This window comes from Halichoerus grypus, chromosome 2 (assembly GCF_964656455.1).
Source record: "Halichoerus grypus chromosome 2, mHalGry1.hap1.1, whole genome shotgun sequence".
Lineage (NCBI taxonomy): Eukaryota > Metazoa > Chordata > Mammalia > Carnivora > Phocidae > Halichoerus > Halichoerus grypus.
The window spans coordinates 197,408,542-197,431,611 of record NC_135713.1 but is presented as its reverse complement, the minus strand read 5'-3'; the positions used below and the strand labels follow the sequence as shown (position 1 = coordinate 197,431,611).

At 44.1% G+C, this 23,070-nt stretch overlaps 1 protein-coding gene across 4 annotated transcripts in view; it reads right to left on the bottom strand.

Annotated features, from left to right (window-relative positions):
* CEP112 (centrosomal protein 112) overlaps window positions 1-23,070 on the bottom strand; it is a 422,424-nt gene that overhangs the window by 40,277 nt on the left and 359,077 nt on the right. For 3 of the 4 annotated variants that reach the window (XM_078065962.1, XM_078065964.1, XM_078065963.1), the window contains exon 24: window positions 2,446-2,535. In XM_078065962.1, coding sequence (XP_077922088.1) covers window positions 2,446-2,535 — 90 coding nt within the window. Of the gene's footprint in view, window positions 1-743; window positions 1,401-2,445; window positions 2,536-23,070 lie in introns of those variants that run through there. The other variant, XM_078065965.1, reaches the window with a different exon arrangement.

The following is a 23,070-nucleotide window of genomic DNA, read 5'->3' as shown; positions in this document are numbered from 1 at the left end:
AAAATGTCCATGGCGATACTTGTAATTATTTTTGACTATTTCCATTAGTGTCACAAGTTGAAAGGGGGCCACGGGTCAAATTTAGATAAAACCAAAGTTAAATTAAGGGAAAGATAGAGGAATAGGATTTATTATGTGCCCATTATTTGCTCTTGAGTTTTGTTGAAACAATTGGCATCGAATCCTAGCCACACCCTAGGATCTTGTGGAAAGAATTCAACATTTTATGGTTGCAATGATTACGAAATATTCAGTTTTACCCATGGGTATTTCCTGACATTTCTTTGGTAAACTGTAGCCCTAACAGAAGATATCAGGAATTAGTGCAAGAAATAGTCTAAAAAGCCATTGTCACTACAAAGATGAAAGCAACTTTGATGATCAAAAAGAAGTCAATAAAAAAAGACAGAAAATGGCCCCTGAATCCTTCCCTATTGTTCATTTGGGATTTCTTAATTTCCCTACTCTCAATATATTATGGAATTTTCTGTGTGAAGTTTTGCCATGAATTAGAGTGATGTCAACAAAGTTTTACCTTAAGTCATATTTTATCACAAATTGGAGGAGCCCCAGGAGGGAGCACCATTTCCTGCCTTTAAGCAGCTGGTCTTCTAGTTCTGAGCATCTCAGACGGAGTGAGCTCAGCCGCCCTTCCGCGGCGAGCAGGCCTATGCGGGCTGCAGCTGAACACTACGCCGCCGTCCCATGAGCCGTCGTCATCTGCAGCCAAATCTGCTCGCTTTGGTCGCCTTCGCTCTTTGCTGCGCTCGGCCCACGGAGGGTTAGCGGCATTTGCCACCGTACCAGGTATCTGCAACCGTTCGTCACTGCTGTGCAGCCTTTTTATTCACCAGAAATGTCATGGAAGGAGGAAGGGTTCAGAATTCTGATACATCCGGCTTCGAATCCGCCTCTACTAGTCACTACTTGTGTGAGCTTGGACGAGTTACTCAGCCTCTCCGGGTTTTAGCGTGCCCTTGATGAAACGGGGATGATAGTCCTGGCCCTATGTGGTTATTATCACGACAAGGGAACTACTGTGTGTATCGTGTCTCAGACAGTGTCTGTCACCTTCACACCTTTGATCAAGTGTAGTTATTATTAAATGTTTCATCCTAGTATCATCTTACATTGTGATCCTGTTATTGACTGTACATTAGACTCTAGGAAATTCATATATATCCATATATGTGCACATACATACATACTTATGCACATTGTATAAGACATGATATATACATAGATACACGGCATATATGTTACAAAGGATACAGATCAGAGAGTAGGAAGGAATTATAGGCGGTCAAGTCAATGCACTAAGCGGTAATATTCAGCATCTACTAGATGCTCACGTTTGCCATTTTGTGCAATCCCCTACCTCGGTTCCTGTTTGTAAACATCTGCAAAGATGAATAAAGTTTCCCTCTTAGCCGTACCTCAGTGTTTACTCGTCCCACAAGGTCTTAATTATCTAACCTAATGTTTCTACGAGACAACTGAAGTGTGAGAATCTGTCGATACCTATGGCACTTTCTGGGCACAAAGGCTGGTGGCACTTAGGAGAACGTTAGCAATCCTCTATCCAATGGCTGGGGAAAATGCGTTTATCAAAGGTTTCATCAAGACTCACAATCTCTATTGATAACGTTGTTGACTTTTTAGTTTAAGCTGTCAAAATTACCACAAAGAATAATTCACTATAACCAGAAGAACTGGATGAAAATAATCCTGTCATTTGAAAATAAAATAGGCCATTAGCTACTGTCATAGCCAGATTATTCTGGTTATTTTAGACTTATTTCATCAACATAGTGGAAAGAGGGGGAAAAGTAAAGTTCAAAAGAAAATCTGATTTACGTGAGCACGAGAATGTCCATACACCTGAGTGTGATGACGTGAGGCCCCTGCCGGCTGCGTACTCAGCACCCATTTCCCCCCTTCTCGGTCCAGGCCATCCTCCCTCCCCTAGCCCCTCACCAGCAGGTGCGTCCCGATCGGTCTAGGCTAGCTTGGGCCCCTGAGTCCTCTCGCCAGGGACTGGACAGGCCCGGCTGAGCACGTGACCGGTTCTGGCCAATGAGATGTGAAGGGAGGCATGGAGGGGGGCGGCGGCGGTTCTGGGAAAGGTCTTACTCTTCAGGAGGGCATTCTGGACACCGCCAGGTCTGCACGGTATGCCTGGAGCTGCAGTGGCCCTCCTGGATTGCTTCTGGGATGAAGCCATCATGGGAGGTGGAGCCACGGGAATGGCCGAGCAGAGCCTGCCCTACCTGCAGACTCCGGTCATGGGAGCTAAGCAGTCCCCACGCCGCTTCCGCCAACGAGGGGTGGGGTACTCTGCTCCTCGCAGCCGGCGCACCCCAGGGGCAACGGGAAGTAAGGAAGCGGCTTGGCCTGGGGACAGGGAGCCGGCCAACCGGGCCAGCGGCAGCGGGGAGTGCCTACCTGTTCCTGCGACTCTAGTTCCTTGTGCTGTAGTTTCTTCTCTGCGCATCGCACCTGGTTAGCGCGGTTTTCTAGTTCTTCTTGTAAAGCCTGAAACGGTGTAAGATAAACACGTACACGTTAAAAATTCGCATCCTCGAAACGAAGTCTTGCCACCTGAACTGGCATTAGAAAGGCCTCGGCTCGAGCCATTACTGCTCTTCCCCGGAGCTCAGGCAAACAAAACCAGACTTTTAAGGCGACGCCCAGGTGTTTTCTGCTTTAGGAATAACCAGTATCACAAATTCCAAAGAGAAGACAGACACATTAGCACATTCCGTTTATAAAAATGTCTCTGATATTCCCAGCACAGAGCCACAAGCATGCAATCAAGCATAAAGCTATCGCTAATGAATGTAGCTCTCTCGTCCACCTGCAAGGTACCGCTGCACTCTGAGAAGTGCTGTGACAGCCTAGGAATTGTAATGTCGGACTAACATGACAGGTTTCCAAATTACACTAATAGTAACCTTAAAGGAATGTCTTTATTAAGTCATGAAGGATGGTGTGGAATTTGAGGAGCCCGTAAGAAGTGTACGGAGAGGAACTCTTTCAGTGGCCAAGTGGCTGCTGGAAACAGAATTCAGGTTAACATGGGGAATTTAGGAACCATGAGATCAATAATCGTCATTGCCTCCATCACTATTTTAAGTAAAGAGGGGAAGTCGTAAAGAAATAGAATGCACTCAAACAATCTGACGTAATTATGGATATGATATACAGAAAGTTACAGGGAGAAGGACACATGGCATGGTAACTGCAAAGGTACCAAATAAATTCTCAAAATAAAATTCATTCAATCAAGACAACAGATTTCCTCCTATGTGTCAAGAACTGTGATAGGCTCTCGAGATAGAATAGTAAAAGAAACCAGACAACAAAAAATTCCCTGTTCTCATGAAGCTTGTATTACATTGGGGGGGTAGACAATAAGCAAATAAGTGTAATATATCAGTGATAACTGTAGAAGAGAAATAAAGCAGGCCAGGAGAATATTCTGGATTGGGGTCGAGGAAGGTATTGCAATATTAAACCAGTGGTCTGAGATGACTTGAGCCAAGACTGGAAGGAGGAGAGAGAGCAAGTCATGGACAACTGCAGGCAGAGCCTTCCAAGCAGGGGACACTGTATGTGCAAAGGCCCTGAGGTGGCGTGTTTGAGTCAGCGTGGAGAGTGGGCACAGGGTGAGCCAAACCATCAGGGACATCATAGGTGCCAAGTCACATTAAGTCACACAAAGCCTTGGAGGGCAAATAAGAACTTTAGATTTTATTCAGAGGTAGAAGGAAGGCTACTGGAGGGTGTGGGCAAGTGTTGCTTTAGTTTCTGTACGGAATAGATGGAAAAGGGATAAGGGCAGAAGCAGGGAGGCAGGGTAGAGGCATTGAAACATACTGGGGAAGGACGATGGGGAAATGGACCAGGGTGGTGGGTGGTAGCAGTTGGGGGTTTGAAGATAGAGTGACAGCCCCAAGGGGTGGATGCAGAGCATGGAAATAAAAAGATCCCCAGGATTTTGGCTTGAGCAGGTAGAAGAAGGCAGTTGGGGAAGGTATGGGAGGGGTCGGAGCAGAACATCTGTTTAGCTTGGGATGCATTACGTTAAGTCTGGGATGCCCATTACACATCCAAGCAAAGATGTTGGGTTGAAGCTAGGTATATCTACATACAGATATACATAGTGGTTCTTCACCTTTTCTGGGGTTCTAGATCCAGCAAGCCAGCATCTGATGAATGAGATGTGGTCACTCCCCACATGGAAAAAGTATGCTTATAATCCGGTCTTTGAGATCAGGGAGTCTACAGATTGCCTGAAGCCCATCCACAGCTGAACCCCAGGCCAAGAACCTCTAATTTAAAAAGTAAAAAGGTCTGAGGATGAGGTTAAAAGCTTTAGGGGCTCTTTGATATTATGCTTGACTATAAAATCCCCAATTCAACCAAGTCTGCCAACAAGCTTGAAGGTCTTCTTGTTTACAATTCTGGTATTGTGGTCTGGGAATGTAACTGTTCCTATGTTTGTTGATCAAGTCACAGTTTCTTTTTTCCTTTTGGTAGCTACCAATAAATAGGATCGTATCCGCTTCTCTGATGGCATCACTGGGGAGAGGAAGGATTACTGTAGTGGGAAGAATGTTTGCATGTTTTTTTGTTCCCAGTCTTTCCTGCTCTCCCACCCACTCTCATCCTGCTGTCAGAGTGATCTTCTTAAACCGAAATCTAATTATGTCAGCGCCCCACTGAAATGCTTGAACAAGACTCCAGCGTCCCTGAGATACAGCTCAAAGTCCTGAGCGTGGCTTGCAGGGACCTCTGTCTTCTGGCTCTGGCCAGGCTGAGCCCCGTGAAGCCTCGGCGTCCCGCTGCGGGGCTGTGGCCAGGATCAATAACCAGGGCGGCTATCACTGACTGTGTGGGGTTTGTTTTTAACCCTCACTGCAATCCTGGGCAGTAGGTGCTGCTTCCTCTGCGTTGGAGAGCACAGAATTGGGGTTCGGCGAGGTTCCGTAGCCTGCTCAGGTCCCCGTGGCCGCTTCTCAGGCACTGGACTGGAATTTTAAAACATTAACTTCACATTCTGTACATTTTGCTACTCGTGCTGCCTCCTCCTCCCTCTGTACCTATTCTTCTCTTTTCTTTGCTTGCAAGCTTCCCCACCTGCTCTGCCTGATGGCGTCAATCCTGAGAGCTAAGAATGGACTCCTCTGGGCTTTTATCCTTCTAGTGCTTCAGAGAATCAGCGTCCGTGTCCGTGCAGGACTGAGAGCATGAGCAGCAGCTCGGGGCTCTCTCCCCCTCAGGCCTGCAAGCCTAGCGCCGGACCAGCTCGACACTTGACACTGAATTCATGTTTGTGGAAGGAGCTCAGAAATATTTGAGCTATCCTCCCTGAGGAAATGTACTTCAGTCATCAGGGCTTCCAAACGTCCTGAATGCAGCACGTTCAACTAAAGGTTATTATGTTTCTCGAAACAGAGAAGATACAACTATACCTTCCAAATATCTATAGCTAGACATATATTATATATGTATATATATGACATTGTTGTTACTTGTGGTAATATATTGTCTGCTTTCTGCCACAATAAAAAATACACCACTTCCTGTATTTTTTTTGTTTTAATTTTTATCTTTATTCTATTTTTTAAAAGATTTATTTATTTATTTATTTGAGAGAGAGAGAGAGAGCACGCCCTCATGCACATGCATGGGGGCGGGGGAGGTGAGGGGCAGAGGGAGAGGGAGAGAGAATCCTCAAGCAGACTGCCCGCAGACCACGGAGCCCGACGACCCTGAGATCATGACCTGAGCTGAAACCAAGAGTCTGACACTCAACCAACTGAGCCACCCAGGTGCCCCGAGTTTTTATTTTTATTTCGTAGAAGAAAATAAAGGAGATGTGCACCTCTGTTGTCTTAAACAAAACATTGCTCCCTGCCTCGTCTCCCTCCTCCTCGTGTGGCAGCAGACCCTGGGAGCGGCCACACGCAGCGTCCCCTGTCCTCCTCTCTACCCTCTGGGCATCCCCGTCACACCGGCCAGCTGTCTCCTCCACGCTCCCGAGTCCATTTTCATCAATCACTTGTTCCCTCCCAAAGCCCAAGCCAGAAGCCAGTTTTCTTCCCCATCCTGTGGCAGTATTTGGCCCTGTTCATGCCCCGGTATTTTTTCCCTTGAATTGTGAGCGACTAACTCTGCAGAGTGAAGCCAGGGCTCAAGTAAGGAGGCTGCTGCAAAAGCACAGGCCAGACGGGACAGGAGGGCTTGAAGGAGGGCTGGGGGTGGCGGTGGCGGAATCACGAATGGGGCGTCAAGGGCAAGAGGGACTCCGAGGTACCACAAGGCTTTGACACTGGTCGGCCACAGAATAGACCCCGCGGACTACTGGAGGGACAGGGAGCCAGAGCAGTGGAGGCAGGCTGGTTTTTGACAAGTTGAGGTTAAGGTGCTGGTGGAACTTCACAGAGGACCAGTCACAGTGGGAGGGGGTTCTGAGCAGCGGAGAGGGGTCTCAGACTAGGTGCAAATAGGACACTTCCTTGGGGAAGTAAGTCGAAAGCGAAGAGGTTCGAGAATCTGAATCATGGCTGACAGCCCACGGAAGAGCAGGCAGAGGGGGAGGAGGCCAAGGGGGCCGGTGAGAACTTGGGGGTGAGGGGGCGGCTGAGAATTGAGCCTTACGGGACTCTAGCTGAAAGCGTTTCTAACAGGACGGGTCACAGAATTACATCTGATCCTTTCTCCACACTCCACATAGTGAAAAGTCTAAGTCAACCATATTTTATCAATGTTATCAAACTAGAAGTGAAATTACATTTGCTTTTTAAAAAGGTACCATTTTCCAAATTTGCTCGTAATTTAAAGATGTAAGACGTGACCTTTTGAAGGTTAATCAGAGAAAGCAGTATGTCTAGAAATTACTTTTATTATCTGTTAAAAAATCAGTTTAAAAAATTGGAAAAGTAACCAAATAATATACCACTTTCAAAAAAGTTCAGATGTACTTAGATGAAAGGAAAATGATGGTTTATATTGGCAGCTGTTCCTAGTCTCATATTCTAAAAAATTATTAGGCCATTAGAGTTCCAACCTCAGAATCTGACATAAGGACAGTGTGAAAGTGACCACAATTACTCAATCAGTACAAGAAGGAACATTCTTTCGAGTTGTGGCTTCTTTATTCAAAAGCCTTCAGATCTGACATTTGACACACACACACAAAATCACAACTTTTGGTTTATTCCTGAGAAAAGCCCATGATAATGAAAGAACAAAATGTCCAACATTGGGTCACAAATATAAAACAATCCAACTTGCACGGTTAAACTGTTCATTCTGCAAAATTATTCCTCATCTCTCAGCTCTGCTGTGTTAACTTGCATCATTACTGAAAAGGCAGTTCTTTTCTCCCAATTAAACCTGTCTTTAAATGCCATGTAAGTCAGCTTGCTGTAGGAAGCTACACTGTGCCGACTTTCAGAGTGCTTTGTGGTGGTCGGGAAGAAAGAATGACACTTTCCAGAAGAAAAATGTAAATGACATAATAAGCTTTGCAAGAACAATGAGGGTATACCACACTCTTTAAAAGGGAGCATGTTATAAGATAATTTGATTTGTTTGTTTAAAATATGAAAATAATTAGGGCAAATTAAAGTCTGAAAGATTATACATGTCAATGGACTTTGCGGGGTGAGAAGGGCTGGTGGCTAAGGTCCCCATTAAATAGCCCCTGTGTCAGTACTAGAGCTTTGCTGTTGGTTTGGGGGGAAAGAAAGAGTACTAGAGTCGATGTTATTTTCATAAAATTTATAAACACGATTCAAAGCAAAGCACTCAACTTGTAAAATCATGCATTAAGGACTTATTTGTAGTCTTATTAAAAACCAAAGTTTCTCTGGCAGTTCTCAATCAATTAAACAAACATGAAATGATGGCAGATACATGCCTTTTATAATGAATAAATGAAACAAAAGAGTTCGTTTCAATTATAAAGTGGTTAACAAGTTATTTTATGAAGGAAAAAGTCATTGGAAGGGAGAAACCCTGTGCTATAGTGATAAAAAAGAAATGGGGCATCTGGCTGGCTCAGTCAGAAGAGTGTATGACTCTTGATCTTGGGGTCATGAGTTTGGGCCCCACAGTGGGTAAAGAGATTGCTTAGATAGATGGATAGATAGATGGATGGATAGATAGATAGATAGATAGATAGATAGATAGATAGACAGACAGATAGACAGAATGTTCCCAGTATACAAGGCATATGACAGAGGCTTTCAGACTTAGTCTTTTGGTGTGACCAGAAGTCTTTCTAGAGATCTGACCTTGCCCTTAGCCAACCTCTCGGCCAGCTCCACAGATGGAGGTGGGGGTGGGCATCCATTCTGGCCCGTGAGAGCTATCACCTTGTGATCCTTTTTCGGTAGGCTGTCTGGGCAAGCAAATTTGTCCTCAGCTCATCACCCAGAATATCTGGCCTCCAGGTTGTCACCAGAGACTACCATCTCAAACTCTCTACATCCCCATCTTTACCAAAACCTCCGTTGTGAGAAATTTGGAAAACTACGTTCTAATCAAAATAGAATCAAGAGGAAAAAGCTTCCCTCTCCTGAGTCACTTCTGGAAACACTGTCAGCAGAGTGAGCTCTTCCATGTTGTTAGGTAGACTGTAGGACTATGCCTGCTTTTTAAGAGTTTTCAAACCAGTTCTCACTGACTTGAAATTGAATGCATTTTATGCTTACATTCTGCCTCATCCTGTGTTGCCAAGTTTTGGCAAAATGCCTATGTCTGACTTTTTCACAAATCATCACGAGGCCTATGGGCACATTTTTCTGAGCCTGCCATACATTGAGGGGCGAAGGATAAATGGACCCTTTCCTTGGTTCTCTCCCATAGACCGTGTTCTACATGTTCTCTGGGAAGTGGGAATCTCGAATAGTGTAGAGTTCTTTTATTTGAAGAAACTGGGGTAAAGCATATGTAGACCAAAAAATCATGGATTAAGTTTTGCCCTGTGTAAATATAAAATTGGGGTCCTCAAAGTCATTGATTTTGAAGACTTTGGGTTAGGTCTGTGGTCATGAAACGAGGAAGCAGACGAGCCTCTGCTGGGTGAAATGCAGGAGGGGCCTCATTAGCAGCAAGCTCTGCACGGCCAAGGAGTTTAATAAGCAAAGAAGCCGAATATCTGTACCAAAGATGCTGCCCAAAAGAAGTCCACCTGGCAAACTGTTGAAAATTGATGGGTGCATGGGGGTTCTGCATACTATTCCCCCTACTTTTGTGTATGTTTCAAAGTTTCCATAATGAGAAGCTAAAAAAAATGTTAAGCTTTTCCTACTTAAAAAACATGAAGTCACCATATCCTTCCTTTCATGAGGTTTGAATTTGCTATCTTACTTCAGAGAAGACATGATTCATTCATCATTCAATGGGTAGGAGAGATATAGAAGGACTTCCCCATGTGTATTCTGAACATAAAGTTAAGGAAGCAAGGAGTGATGTTCATATTTTGACCTAAGGAGAAGATAATTGGAAAGGGAAGGCTTATTTATATTTTTATTAAGATATAATTTATAGACAGTAAAATTCCAGGTTTATTTTTTAATGGAAGTGGTCTGTTTTCTATTTAAAACATGTAAGATGATTTAAAAGTTTGTGTCATAAAATATCTATTAAGATTATAAAATCTTGATATAAACCATCATCCCGATTGGTTTATCTATCAACCGGAAATGACACCTGATCTGTGACTACAGGGAAGAGACAATGATTATGAAGGGGATATAGGCATGACTCTCATTTAAACCTTAATTGCCTTTTTAATAACGCCCACATTTGTGTAAGTAGCATTACTTCAATTCAGTTTACAAACGGTGCCGACATTATTTCTGACGAGTCGGTTTTCCTTGGCATGTCAATGGACACAGAAACAGCAGATGATTTTCTTTCTACTATTGCTAACTGAAAGCTAGGGAAAATGAAAGAAAAGCAACAAAATCTCACTACTTTTATGTCAGATTTATGGACTTTTTTTAAAGCACATCTTGAACAACTGGGATACAGCAGGAAGACCCAGTCCTGTCTCCCAGATGAGGAGATCTAACTCTGGGGGGAGGGAAGATCAGATGAGGAGATCTAACTCTGGGGGGGAGGGAAGATCAGATGAGGAGATCTAACTCTGGGGGGGAGGGAAGATCAGATGAGGAGATCTAACTCTGGGGGGAGGGAAGATCAGATGAGGAGATCTAACTCTGGGGGGAGGGAAGATCAGATGAGGAGATCTAACTCTGGGGGGAGGGAAGATCAGATGAGGAGATCTAACTCTGGGGGGAGGGAAGATCAGATGAGGAGATCTAACTCTGGGGGGGAGGGAAGATCAGATGAGGAGATCTAACTCTGGGGGGGAGGGAAGATCAGATGAGGAGATCTAACTCTGGGGGGAGGGAAGATCAGATGAGGAGATCTAACTCTGCGGGGGAGGGAAGACGATACAATGGGAGAGTGACATTTTTCCTGGGTGGTCTCACTGGCTATTTACAGAGGCCACTATAGCTCCTGTCTGATTTTATTTTTTTAATAGGCTAAATCTACTAACAAAAGTAACAAGTCTTCAACTGAAATGCCAGTCAAGATTTCTTTCAAAGTGATTTCTTCATTTAGACCTACCCAGGATGAATAACAAACCATAAGAAAGTTTTATTAGTGATTCTACAGTGATGGAGAACGGGCTCATACTAGAGATCTAAAGAAAACCAGAACCACAGTCACTGCAGAGGCCACTAATGTATTTAAAACACAACAGTATATATATATTTTATGGCTTACATTCAGGTTTTTAATTTTTTTTTCACATTCCAAGCAAGCACTTTTTTTTATTCTTTTTTAACCCTCATAATTCAGTCTCTGGTGATATTGGTATGAAGAAAAGGAGATCTTTGGGGGTGTTAACCCCATACATATGTTACTCTTCACATCAGGCAAGATTCCTTTCAGGTGGAAAGTTTCTAGTCCTTGTTGCAACAAACCACATGTATAAGAAATTGCACTTGGACGTGAGCCATTGCTATAGTACGTAGTAGGCTACTGATTCAGCATGAAAGGCAAAATTATTGTGGCCAGTATGAAAAACAAGAATAGCGTTTTCACCCGAGAAGAAGAAAGTTTTTACCTAATCTCTCTTCTCTTTTTCTCACCTATTTTCAGGCTTCTAAAATTCCTAAAGAACTTCCTTTAAAAGTCCTAAAAATGCACTTTTAAAAATGTTGGTTTTTCCTGGTCTTAACACAAGTTCTAGGAACAGAAGTCATGTTATTCCAAGACTATGACCTGAGGAAGCTGGCATCTCCTGACGCACCTTATCAATGTTTCCCTAGCCACACAAAGACCCTCCTGACCTGACCACGTCTCCTCTTCAAGTAGCAAGTATTTTTCTACTCAGGAAATCCAAATCACAGGTTCTTATCTCAGGTAGTAGAAATCGAGGATCAAGTTCAAGAACCACAGCTAGGATGTTTCAGGATCATGGAAGAGGGCGACAGAGTGAAAAGTGTTGATGTCTTGCAGACCACCCCTCTTCTGCACAAGCCCAGGGAAGAGGGAGCACCCATAAGTCATTCATTTCAATTTCGACTTTCTTAAAATGGCTAATCAGTCACACACGTGATCCCTTGAGCCTGCAGCATTCATTCCAACAAACCGTGATTGTCTCCTCTATTAAAACTGAAGAAGGGACGTGCCGGCTAAGAGAGAAGGCAGATGAAGGAATGGCCACGGGGCTCCCTGCGGAGGTGGCTGGGGGCTGTCATTAACCAAGGGCGGGGGACAGACAGAGCAGAATTAAAATATATGGAAAGGAAGAGAGAAAATACATTTCTGTGTGAGACAGATTCAGTGGTAATACGATGCCAGTGACGACCACGAGCGAGAGAGAGATCACGAAGGAAGCACTTCGGGGCAGTGAGATCTTGAGTTGAGTGTTAGAGGTGGAGTGCGCACCATGACACCAGCGTCCCCTGTCCCCCGGGCAGTGGCTCCCAGCTCCAGTAAGGACCTTCCTGCTGAGGGCCCTAAAGCTCATCTCCACACACATCTCGCATGTCCTCTGGTGTGGTGTCTCCCACTGTCTCTGTGTGCACACAGCTGCTCACCATCATCTCAGACTATCAAGTCCAAGACCAAACTCATGGTGTTCCTCCTCCACCAGCTTCCCTCCCCACTGTCCTGCCCATCAGTGACACAGCCCTCTTTCTACCGCCACCTGGGTTTAAACTCATGGCCCTCCGTGGGCTGTCCCTCTTTCAATTCTCAGTCCCGGTTAGTTGCCCGAGTTCCTTCAATTTCTATTTGAAGGCACTCTTACTTCAGCCTTCATTTTTGCACAGTGGGATTCCATATTTTTCCCGGCTGTGAACTCACTGCAACCCCCTGGAAGACAAATTTTTCTCAAAGACTATCTTTTTATTGCCATTCTCCAACTCCAAAAACATAAATGCCTGACCATCTCTTAACCCTGTCAAGGTTAACATTCTTCTACCTAGTTCCAAATCCCTCCATAGTCTTGCTTACTGTGCTCAGCATACTAACTCAAAGCTAACACGTTAGCTCCCACAGGTCAGGTACTGTGCTAACATGTCAGATCCCACAGGTCAGGCGCCGTGCTAACATGTCAGATCCCACAGGTCAGGCGCCGCGCTAACATGTCAGATCCCACAGGTCAGGCGCCGCGCTAACATGTCAGATCCCACAGGTCAGGCGCCTCGCTAACATGTCAGATCCCACAGGTCAGCCGCCGCGCTAACATGTCAGATCCCACAGGTCAGGCGCCGCGCTAACATGTCAGATCCCACAGGTCAGGCGCCGCGCTAACATGTCAGATCCCACAGGTCAGGCGCCGTGCTAACATGTCAGATCCCACAGGTCAGGCGCCGTGCTAACATGTCAGATCCCACAGGTCAGGCGCCGTGCTAACATGTCAGATCTCACAGGTCAGGCGCCGTGCTAACATGTCAGATCCCACAGGTCAGGCGCCGTGCTAACATGTCAGATCCCACAGGTCAGGCGCCGTGCTAACATGTCAGATCCCACAGGTCAGCCGCCGTGCTAACATGTCAGATCCCACAGGTCAGGCGCCGCGCTAACATGTCAGATCCCACAGGTCAGGCGCCGTGCTAACATGTCAGATCCCACAGGTCAGCCGCCGTGCTAACATGTCAGATCTCACAGGTCAGCCGCCGTGCTAACATGTCAGATCCCACAGGTCAGGCGCCGTGCTAACATGTCAGATCCCACAGGTCAGGCGCTGTGCTAACATGTCAGCTCCTTCATCAGGCTAGGAGCCTTAAATACTCCACTTCTTTTCACAATAACTCTCTGAGAAGCCTCACTTGGGAGGCAGCTAAAGCTGCTACAGATTGCCCAAGCTTTCCAGCTAGAAAGTCATAAAGAGAGGAAATGGCCCCAGGTCCAGGGACCCTGGAGGAGGGAATGGTGCTGCCTGAGCACCTGCCTCTCTGTCTCCCCTCTACCCCCCCCCCCCACTGCCCTGAGGGCCTCTGTTCCTTTCTTCATCTTATCTAGAATACCTCCAACTGTCTATGCTAATGCTACTTTCCTTCAAAAGCCTTCAATGACTGGAAATGATCTGGGTTTGGTCTTAAGATATTTAGTCTTTAACTTAATGAATCAAAATGTATAGAAGGCAGGAGGAAAAAAGTTTCTGTGTCACAGATTCAATAGTAAGAATGATGCCAGTGGTTTGCCTATCAGAGTATGGTGTCACAAAAGAAGGGCATTACGCCATATTCTGGGTTGAATTACATGCCCTCAAAAAGACATGTTGAAGTCCTAACCTCAGAACCTCAAAAAATGGCTTTATTTGGAAATGGGGTCCTTGAAGATGGAATTAGTTAAGAAGTCATACTGGACTAGAGTAGGCCCTTAATCCAGTATGACTGGTCTTCCTATACGAAGAAGAGGGAAGAGGTTGGCCATGTGAAACCAGAGACAGAGACTGGACAGAGATGCATCTATAAGCCAAGCACACCAGAGACTGCTGGGAAACACCAGAAGGTAAAGAAGCAAGGGAGGATTCTTCCCTGGAAACTTTAGCACGGCCCTGCTGACACCTTGATTTCAAACATTTAGTCTCTAGAACTGTGAGATGATAACTTTCTGCTGTTTTAAGCCAGTTGGTTTTTGGTCCTTTGTGATGGCAACCCTAAGGAACTCATAGACACCAAGGAACTTCCTTTGTCTTACGTGTTTTCTCTCTGAAACACTGTAGTGCATGTGCGCACGCACACACCCTGAAGCATACACACGCATGCATGCACATTCCTTTTGTACTACCTAGTTCTAGACTTCATTTTGTCCACGTAAGGACCAACAGCATTCTCATTGTGCGACAATCTGTAAACTTGGAGATTTTCTCCAAAGTTGGCATTTGAAGAGTATTACAATTTTATGTATCCATTTGCATTTCTACCATTTTGTGTCCATGCTCATATAGGTTATAAAGGCAGTCATTCCAGTAAAACACTGGCGTATTCCTAGACCATGAAAGAGAAGATGCCCAAGACGTGGAGGCAGAGATCCTTAGGTGAGCCTGTTTCCGGCATTCCCACATTCACAGAGGGGATGGAAATTATATATGCCACAGAAAGTATTTTTCTCTTTCTTTCAACCTTAAGATACTGTGATATCTGGAGCCAATACTTACAAAGAAAGAAGTTTAAAACTTTCTGTTTAAACCACTTAGAATGAGAGGATTTACAAAGATCCTGTTTAATGTTCAGCTGACACATTGTCAAAAACATTTATCATGCAACCTTTTGAAGTTTCTTCCACTCCCTTTTAGTTATTAAAGCTTGGATTGCAGTTAGTTATCAACAACAAAGCATACACGTGATAGTGTTTTTATAGTTAGTCTTTCAGTCTGATTTCTGAACTACTAAGCAAAATTAAATTCTCCTGATCAGAAAAATGATTAGTGACCTAGTTTTCATGCTGAATGTGCAACACAAATGATTTCTGAAATCACTTCTGTGGGGGCCCAGAGACTATGGAGGGGGCTTGGAAATTTCACTTAAGTGTTTTATAATGCTTCAAATTTAAGACTCTTCACATATAAGAACGGGCCACTTTAAGTTAGTCTACAATTCTTTCAGTGCCAATTAGGAAAGAGTGACCTACATCACTGAGATTTCTCTGGCAACTTAATCCTAGTATAAATTTCTTCACATTGAGAATAACTCCAGTTTACATTTTCCCAAGAGGAATCAAAACTCTTTCTAAATAATTCCATTGAATAATGTTTTTAAAGTGCAGACAATATATTAGCCCTCATTTGGAAAGCACCAAGTTGGGTAAGACGTAGTCTTACTTTTTAAGGAGCTTACACTATCACAGGAGGTATGCAATAAGGACAAAAAAAGCAGGAGAACAAGAAGTGTCTTAAGCATCCAACTGAGAAAACAAAAGAGAAGAGGGAGGACAGACAAAGGAGTTCAAGGACACCACAAAGAAGCAAGCAGATAAATACAGAATGGGGGACATTCTACAGGACCACAGATTTTGTTTCTGTAAGAAGTTGATAGCACAGAGTAAAAAGTGAGAAAGGGTCTGCTTTTAATTGAAAAAGATATAAGATAAATAAACACCAAATGTAATGTTTGGATCTTGTTTGGGTCCTGATTCAGACAAGTCAACTGCAAAATGGCATTTTAAATTCAAGTGGGGATACCTAGTTATGAAGCAGGCATTTGATGATACTAAAAGACAATTGCTAATTTTCTTCGGTATGACAGTGGCCCTGACCGTGTGAGATAATGTCCACATTTTTGGAGAGGCATTCTGGAACATCCAGGGTAAAATGACATGACGTCTGGAATTTGCTTTAAAGTATGTTAGCAAAGAAAATGGGGAGAAAAGATGAAGTACATGTGGCCAGATCTTGATAATTACTGAAGCTGCATGATGATGGATAATTATTGAAGCTGGGTATAGAGTACCATAATCTCTACTTCGGGTAGGTGTGCAAATTTTCGGAATAAAATTTAAAAATATATGTATACAATAAAATGAAATGGTGGGGGGGAGCACGAAATTATCAGGGAAGTCTTCAGGTAGAAAGTGGCACTTGGGGGAAGCCTTGAATGATAGTTGCAATTTGGACAGGCAGGTGGGGAAAGGAGAAAAATGTCTGCCAAAGAAATAGCATTTGCAAAGGTAAATAAGAGGAAAATGGACCCGCAGTCCAAAGGAGCAGCCCCTGGGAAGGCGAGGCGGTCCCGAAAACAGAGTCAAGGTCAGGGCACAGAGGCCTTGAACGCCAGGCTGTTTACACTTAATTCGGTGAAGAGGAGATGCACTTTTGTGCTATGCTTAAACTCATACATAATTACTTCCTAGATACCAATGACACATGTCCCAGGCTTAGCACGTACAAAACTGGGTGTTATTATCAGTTCTCCTACTTTCTTCCTCTATCCTCCTACCCACCCCGCCCCTTTGCCTAAACCTGTTTATCTCCCTATGTATTCGGAGCTAGATTAATGGAACCCATGTTCCCCCAGTCATCCGAATCAGGAAGCTCGAAGACACACCTGAATTTTCCCTACCCTTAAACCTCCTGGTGGATCACCTACCTGCCTTCTGACTGCATCTCCTCTCCAGCCCACTGTTACTGTGCTTGCTGATTCTCATCTGGGCTATGAACGCACTCACAGGTCTCTCCTTTCCAGCTCACTGCTGCCAGAGTAACGTCCTGATCGACTTCTCCCCATGTCTACGAACAGCACCAGCATCAGCCACACAATCCAGCCCGTTATCTCCAAGGAAAAAGCTCAGGAGGTTTCCTCGACAACTTGCTTTTATCTCACTTACCCCCCTCCCCCAGAGTCCTGGTTTTCCTCACTAAGCCTTGTGGATTCAATGTCTTCAATACCTTTGCTTGGGTCCACGTGGTGCCATCTCAATTGACATTCTCGGACTGTGTTGTCAGAGCTTGCTCTCTGGTCTCCACTCGCTCCTGGAGGCTCCTATCGGCCTAGTCTCCACGGAGCAGCCAGTTATGACTTCAAAAGGCATATAAGAAGTTATCATTGCATCCCTTCTTCCCCTAGCCCCCCCGCCACATGCCATTCATCAGTAAGTTCTGTTTCCCCTACCTTACAACATGCACAACTCGCCCCCTTCTCTCCGCCTCTGCTTCCACCAGCCCCATCTGAGCCATGGCCGCCTTTCACCTGAAGACTCCCGCAGCAGCCTCTGGTCTCCCTTCATCTCCCTCCTACACCTTCTGCACGCGGTAGACAGCTTGACCCACTCAAGTGTGAATGGCTCTCACCTGCTCAAAACTCTCCAGGGGCTTCGCGTTACACTTGGAATAATATCCTACCTCCCCCGAGGCAGGTGAGGCCCTCACGACCACCTGTCCCTCAGGCCTCCTGTACCAGCCTCTCTCTTGTCCTCCTGGTCCAGCCACACACTGGCTTCCTTTTGTTCTTTGAACATCACCAAATTTATTACCACCGTTGAGACTTGTAACTAGCTCTTCCCTTCTTTCAGGAATATTTTCCCCATGACCTTCACATGGTCAACTTCTTGTAGCTAGTCTCAGATCATAATCACTTGCTTGGGGACACCTTTCCTGACCATGCAGCCGAAACTGGACACCTGGTCATCCTTTACGACATCCCACCTAAGGTCTTTGCAGAACACTTATTACCATTTGATCCTTTTCTTCTTTCTTTTCTGTTTCTCTTTTATTTAGAAGACCCTATGAAGGCCAGGAATGGATCCTATTTACCACTGAATTTCAGGGACCTAGGATAGAGCTTGGCATATTAGAAGGGGCTCAATAAATACTTGCTATAGAGTATCTGGTCATGTCCTCCTCTCCTGGAAATATTCCAAAGGTTCATGCGTAGTCTTCAGGCACTGCCTCTAGGACTCCTGCCCCCTGGTCTGTCTCTGCCATGCACTGCCCTTGCCCACCCCTGCAGCAACACTGGCTCTCTGAGTTTGGCACACCTACCATCTTGCTTCCACCACGGGGCTTTACATATTCCTTTCTATCTGGAGCATGATTTTGCCGCTTAATACTTAATGATCTCTCTCCACACATCCTTTAGATCCCAGCTTAAACATCACTCTTGTAGAGCAACTTCCCCAGTCCGGCCTGCTAGGATGACCTCCCGGAGCACCATGGGCCTCTCTTTGGTAGCTCCATCGGGATCATAATTTTTATATTTATGTCTGTGATTGTTTTATTTGACTGGCATCTGTCTCTTCTTCTAGCCATATTTCCCATGACGGCAGGGGCTGGTCTTGGCATTGAAGAATTTTAAAGACCACTGTGTTAAAAAGCTCATTCTCCTGTGAAGTGAAATTTACTGACAGTGGGGGCAGAGAAAATGTGAATTATTTCCGAATTCTGGTCTGAAAGTACAATAATGAACACGAACATTGATGCTCCTAAATATCTAGCAAAAATTACATTCATGATGAAATTATGAGACCTTTAACTTGATGATTTATGTTGCTTTTTTAAGATGAAGTTTTAGAGGGGTTCTTGGTTGGCTCACTCAGTAAAGCATGTGACCCTTGATCTTGGGGTCATGAGTTTGAGCCCCACACCGGGTGTAGAGCTCACACACAGAAAAAAGGTGAAAGTTTCAGAAGTTTCCAACTGGATTTTTTTTTTTTAAGATTGTGTTTCCCATGTGAGTTAAGAGAATGAAAAAGATTAAAACTTTTTTTGAATGACCGGATTAACAACTGCTATTGTCAGGAATGCGTTTTCCCTCAATCACTGTACAGTAGTACATGATATCAGTAGTACATGATAAATACAAAGAAAAGACCGTAATGTTTCCACGGCTTTCAAATCAGCTTTAATCAGAGACAATGATGTGCAAGGTGAACCATGATTTCATGAACTAGGTTGGACCCATCGCACTTAAAGTAGGGATGTAAACAGTTAAAAAATATATTTTTAAGCAAACAACAACAACAAAACCAAAACCAAAACAAAACAAAACAAAAAAAAACAAAAAACCAAGGCTGGTTCTTGGCAGAGCTTAGCCAAAACATATTTTTCAACCTTAACTTTTCATCAAAGACTTTCCTTTACTAATGAATTATGCCTGGAACTAAAACTGGAAGGCCAGCATGGCCCCTTTGAAATGAACCACCACAAACCAAACACCTACAGCTTCAGATGAGTGTTGTTTCTTTTCAAAATGGATAAAACTCGTTTTAGTGCATTACATGATCAGTATCCTTGAAAAAGATGTGGTTTAGGAAATCCAACGTTTTAAATTAATTTTTAAAAATTCTTTCCTCAGTGATTTATTGCTAGCATGGCTTCTTAGCCCAACTGCTGAATAGCTAAGACCTCTCAACCTCTCACTAGTAGATGAAACTTTGTTCTAGAACCTAATATCAATTTCAAACATTTGTTTTACTTCCCCCCGCCCCCGTTTTTATGTGTGACTTCTGATTGTCAAGTAATACGTGCTAATTGAAGGAAAATCAACAAGCATAAAGAGGAAAATAAAATTCCATACTCCTTGCACCCAGACATAACCACTACTCACACCATGGCTTTTTCCCTACACATATGAAACCAGCACGTTGAACTCGTAGGACTCACTGAGTGTGATCATGGGAGCCCCCATCCTCTGTCTCCCACTGTTCCTATAATCCTGCTTAGTGGAGATAGCTTTTCTCCTGTCCCCTGGTGGAAACTCAGAAGGGGCCTTGATTTTCAGGTCACCCTAGTCTGACAGTGACTTTAAACTGGACACATACTCTTATTCCATTTGTATTGTTCTTAACAAATTTAAATTGTTCCTAAAGGCAATTTCATCTAAGGCAAGACATACTCAAGGGACTCCAGAGCACCATTCTATGGCTTATTATGGACATACTTTTGCTTTCTTTTTGTCTTTGATCCAGGGACCTGAAGCAGGTGGGTGGTCCTGGGGGAGCCCTGCACCCCAACATCCCTGACTGGAGACTTGTTATAGTTTACTCTTCCCTGGGAATATCCCCTAACATTTGTCTTCACCCTGCCTCCTGGGCTTCCGCTCTTGGCTGCAGTTCTCTTTGTACGTTGATCTTGGCATGCTGGATGGAGTGACCCTCCTCACTCCCCTCTGTCTTCTGCACGGAGAAGGCACATTGAGTGGGACCCTATCATCTGGTGCCCATTTGACGATTATGTATCCAAGGCCCACTGTGCTCAACGGAACAATTCTGAGGTGCTGTACGTGAGGGAAATCAGGGCATGAAATTAATGGTTCTTGCCCTCACAGGGTAATTGTACTTTCCCCCATAACTCATGGAGAAGACCCACAGAAGATGAATAGTAGAACAAAAAATAAACACTTCTTCAACCACCTCTTTCAGATCTCTGAGGAGACTAAAGTATTCAGTATTTGTATGTCAGGTGGAAAGTAGCCCGGAGAAAATGATGTCTAATACTGCTTATATCCCAGGCAGGAAGACTTCCAAAGACTTTTGAAATACGGCCTATTACGAATGCTTGGGAGAGTCACATAAACAGGCCAGGGTTATCCACACCACCATCCTCATTGTGTACTTACGGCACTCTTCCCTCTGAGTGGTAGAGCCCAGACAACATATAATTTCTGCTGCGCCATGGGGCTTCAAAAGGGTTTTGAGGAACAAAAAAAGCCTCGGCTTTCTCACCAGCAAATGTAAATAGTGACCAAAATAGTACTAGAAAGTAAGCAGGGTCAGAGCTGTCTGGGCCTGCTCTAATTTTCACTTTTGATGAGAGCATGTGAGCAAGTCTCCCCTCTGTGTAGGTGGGTGCTGTGGGTGACATTCGAAAGTAAGGGCTGGACGGGGCTCACAGCTGCGCCACCCCCAACACAGAGCTACAACCGCCCTGGGTACGGGCCAAAAATCACCAGTGCCCAGCTGAGCTAGCTAATGCTGGGCCAGGAAGGAAGGAAAAAGTGGGCATAAAACCCAGGGAAGGCAGGCTCGAGGCACAAAAGAAATGGGAAAACACATTCAAAGTCTTCAAAGGAGAGCACATGGACAACCCAGACCACACTATAATCTCCACACGGCAATCATGCTCACTTTTCCTGTGTGTTTTTCTGGGTTCCTGCGTTTTAGGGGAAGGTAGGTAGATATATGGCAAGTGAGTATTCTGGTAGCTTTACGGAAAGGTGTAATATAAGATGTGAGGAGAGTATGGCTTTCTAGCAGATAGTAGTGGTCTAGGGTGTTACCAGGTATGCAGACAATTAGAACCTGCTGATATAATTAAAATTATTACACAGCCTTCCAAAATTGCTGTTTTTATTTTTGGGGAACTACAAGCCCAACTCTGCAAAGGATACATATTATATTAACTTTAGAAACAAAAACATAAGAAAATCTAAATACAGCCATTTAAGGAAAACCTATACTATCTAAAGAACAATTTTGAAGTTATTTTAAGAGCCATACCAAATTATCGTGTTACCCACTAGTTCCTATAAAACATACTCAGGTGATGTAAAATTCAAATATTTCACGAATATAGTTTATTCCCAACCCTCCAACTCTTTAATAGCTATTATTTCCTTCCATGTCAGGTCAGTTTACTTTCCTTCCTCCCCTAGTTCCTCTCCGAGGAGCTGATGAGTACTTGATCTGCCTCTTCTCTCTCACTTTGGGCACTCTCCATTTGTGCGTTCCAGCTTCTCATCCACCCTTCTAAAGAAGTCTTTGAATGCCAGCTCTTTAAACCTGGAATATGCGCCTCATCTAAATTATGCAAGCATCTTCTACCTTTTCCTCTTCAGAAAGAATTTGATGTTTCCCAAGAGAATATGTCCCTTTGAGCTCCAAACACAACCCTTCTCTCCCTCTCTCCCTCCTTCTCTCTCTCTCTCTCTCTGCCCACAATGTAAATGTGTAACATTTTTAAGGTAATTCTGTTTGTTACATTTAATTTACTTCGAGTTGCAATAACTCAACTGATCAAAATGTATAAAAGTCAACAAACCAGATATTTTACAAGATCCCTATTTTTTCCTCCTCTATATGTTACCAAAAATTTTTACCACTGATTTGATAATTATTGGCCATTTACACAAAGATGAACACCACCAAACAGTACATGCATCTGTCAGTTCACTCTTGTCCCGTTATCTGTGGATTCAGAATGTGACCCAGTCCTGGTCTTTCTCTTTCTCAGCTACAATCATAGGACCTCAGGGTCCTCATTAATCAGCCATCGGTCTCCCTAGTCATCTTCCTAGTTCCTTCTTTTCTTCATCTCTGAAAACCTTAACTTCACCTCCATTTTGGCGATCCATTCTACTGCTATATCATACATATCTCCTCTTATTATTTAGAATTGGTGCATCTCAAACATCTTAAATTAAGCAATCCCATATGCTGATCTAATAAAAGGAACATCATCATCCAAGATTTATATACAAGGGAACAGCAGGTGTGGTTAGGCAATAAGAAGTCTACTCTGGTTGATGCTTTGGGTGCATGTGGAAACAGAAGACGAGGGGTAGATGGGCTAGTTGAGTTGTTTATGTCTCACTGGGCAGTGAGGAACAATTCAAAGGTCTTGAGTAGGGAAGTGATATGATTAGGTCTGTTTAGATCTACAGCTAATTTCTCTGCTCTGGCGATACACAAAGGAGTTGGATGGGAGGAGCAAGGAGATTCAGGAAGAGTCCAGGAGAGAAGTCACAAGCATAAATTGGACTGAGGGAATGCTAATAGAGAGGAAAGGGTGAATTTAAGGCACAGAAACAACTGGTTCTGTGTAGGAAGCAAGAAAGGGAAGAATCAGCTGAGGATCTTGGTATAATTTAAGTCATGAGCAGTAAGAGTGAGGAGGAAGTATGCTGAGTTCTAGATGCCAAGATCATCCATAAAGACGTGTCTATTCAGTCTGGAACTTGAGGGAAAACCAGGGTCAGGAGTTCAAAGTTGTGATTCTTCTGCAGAGTAGTCAGGGTTGGAACTGGATTGCATTTGCTGAGGGAAATAGAATAAAGGAAAAAAATCATAGAGCGGTGGTGCATAATTTATTTT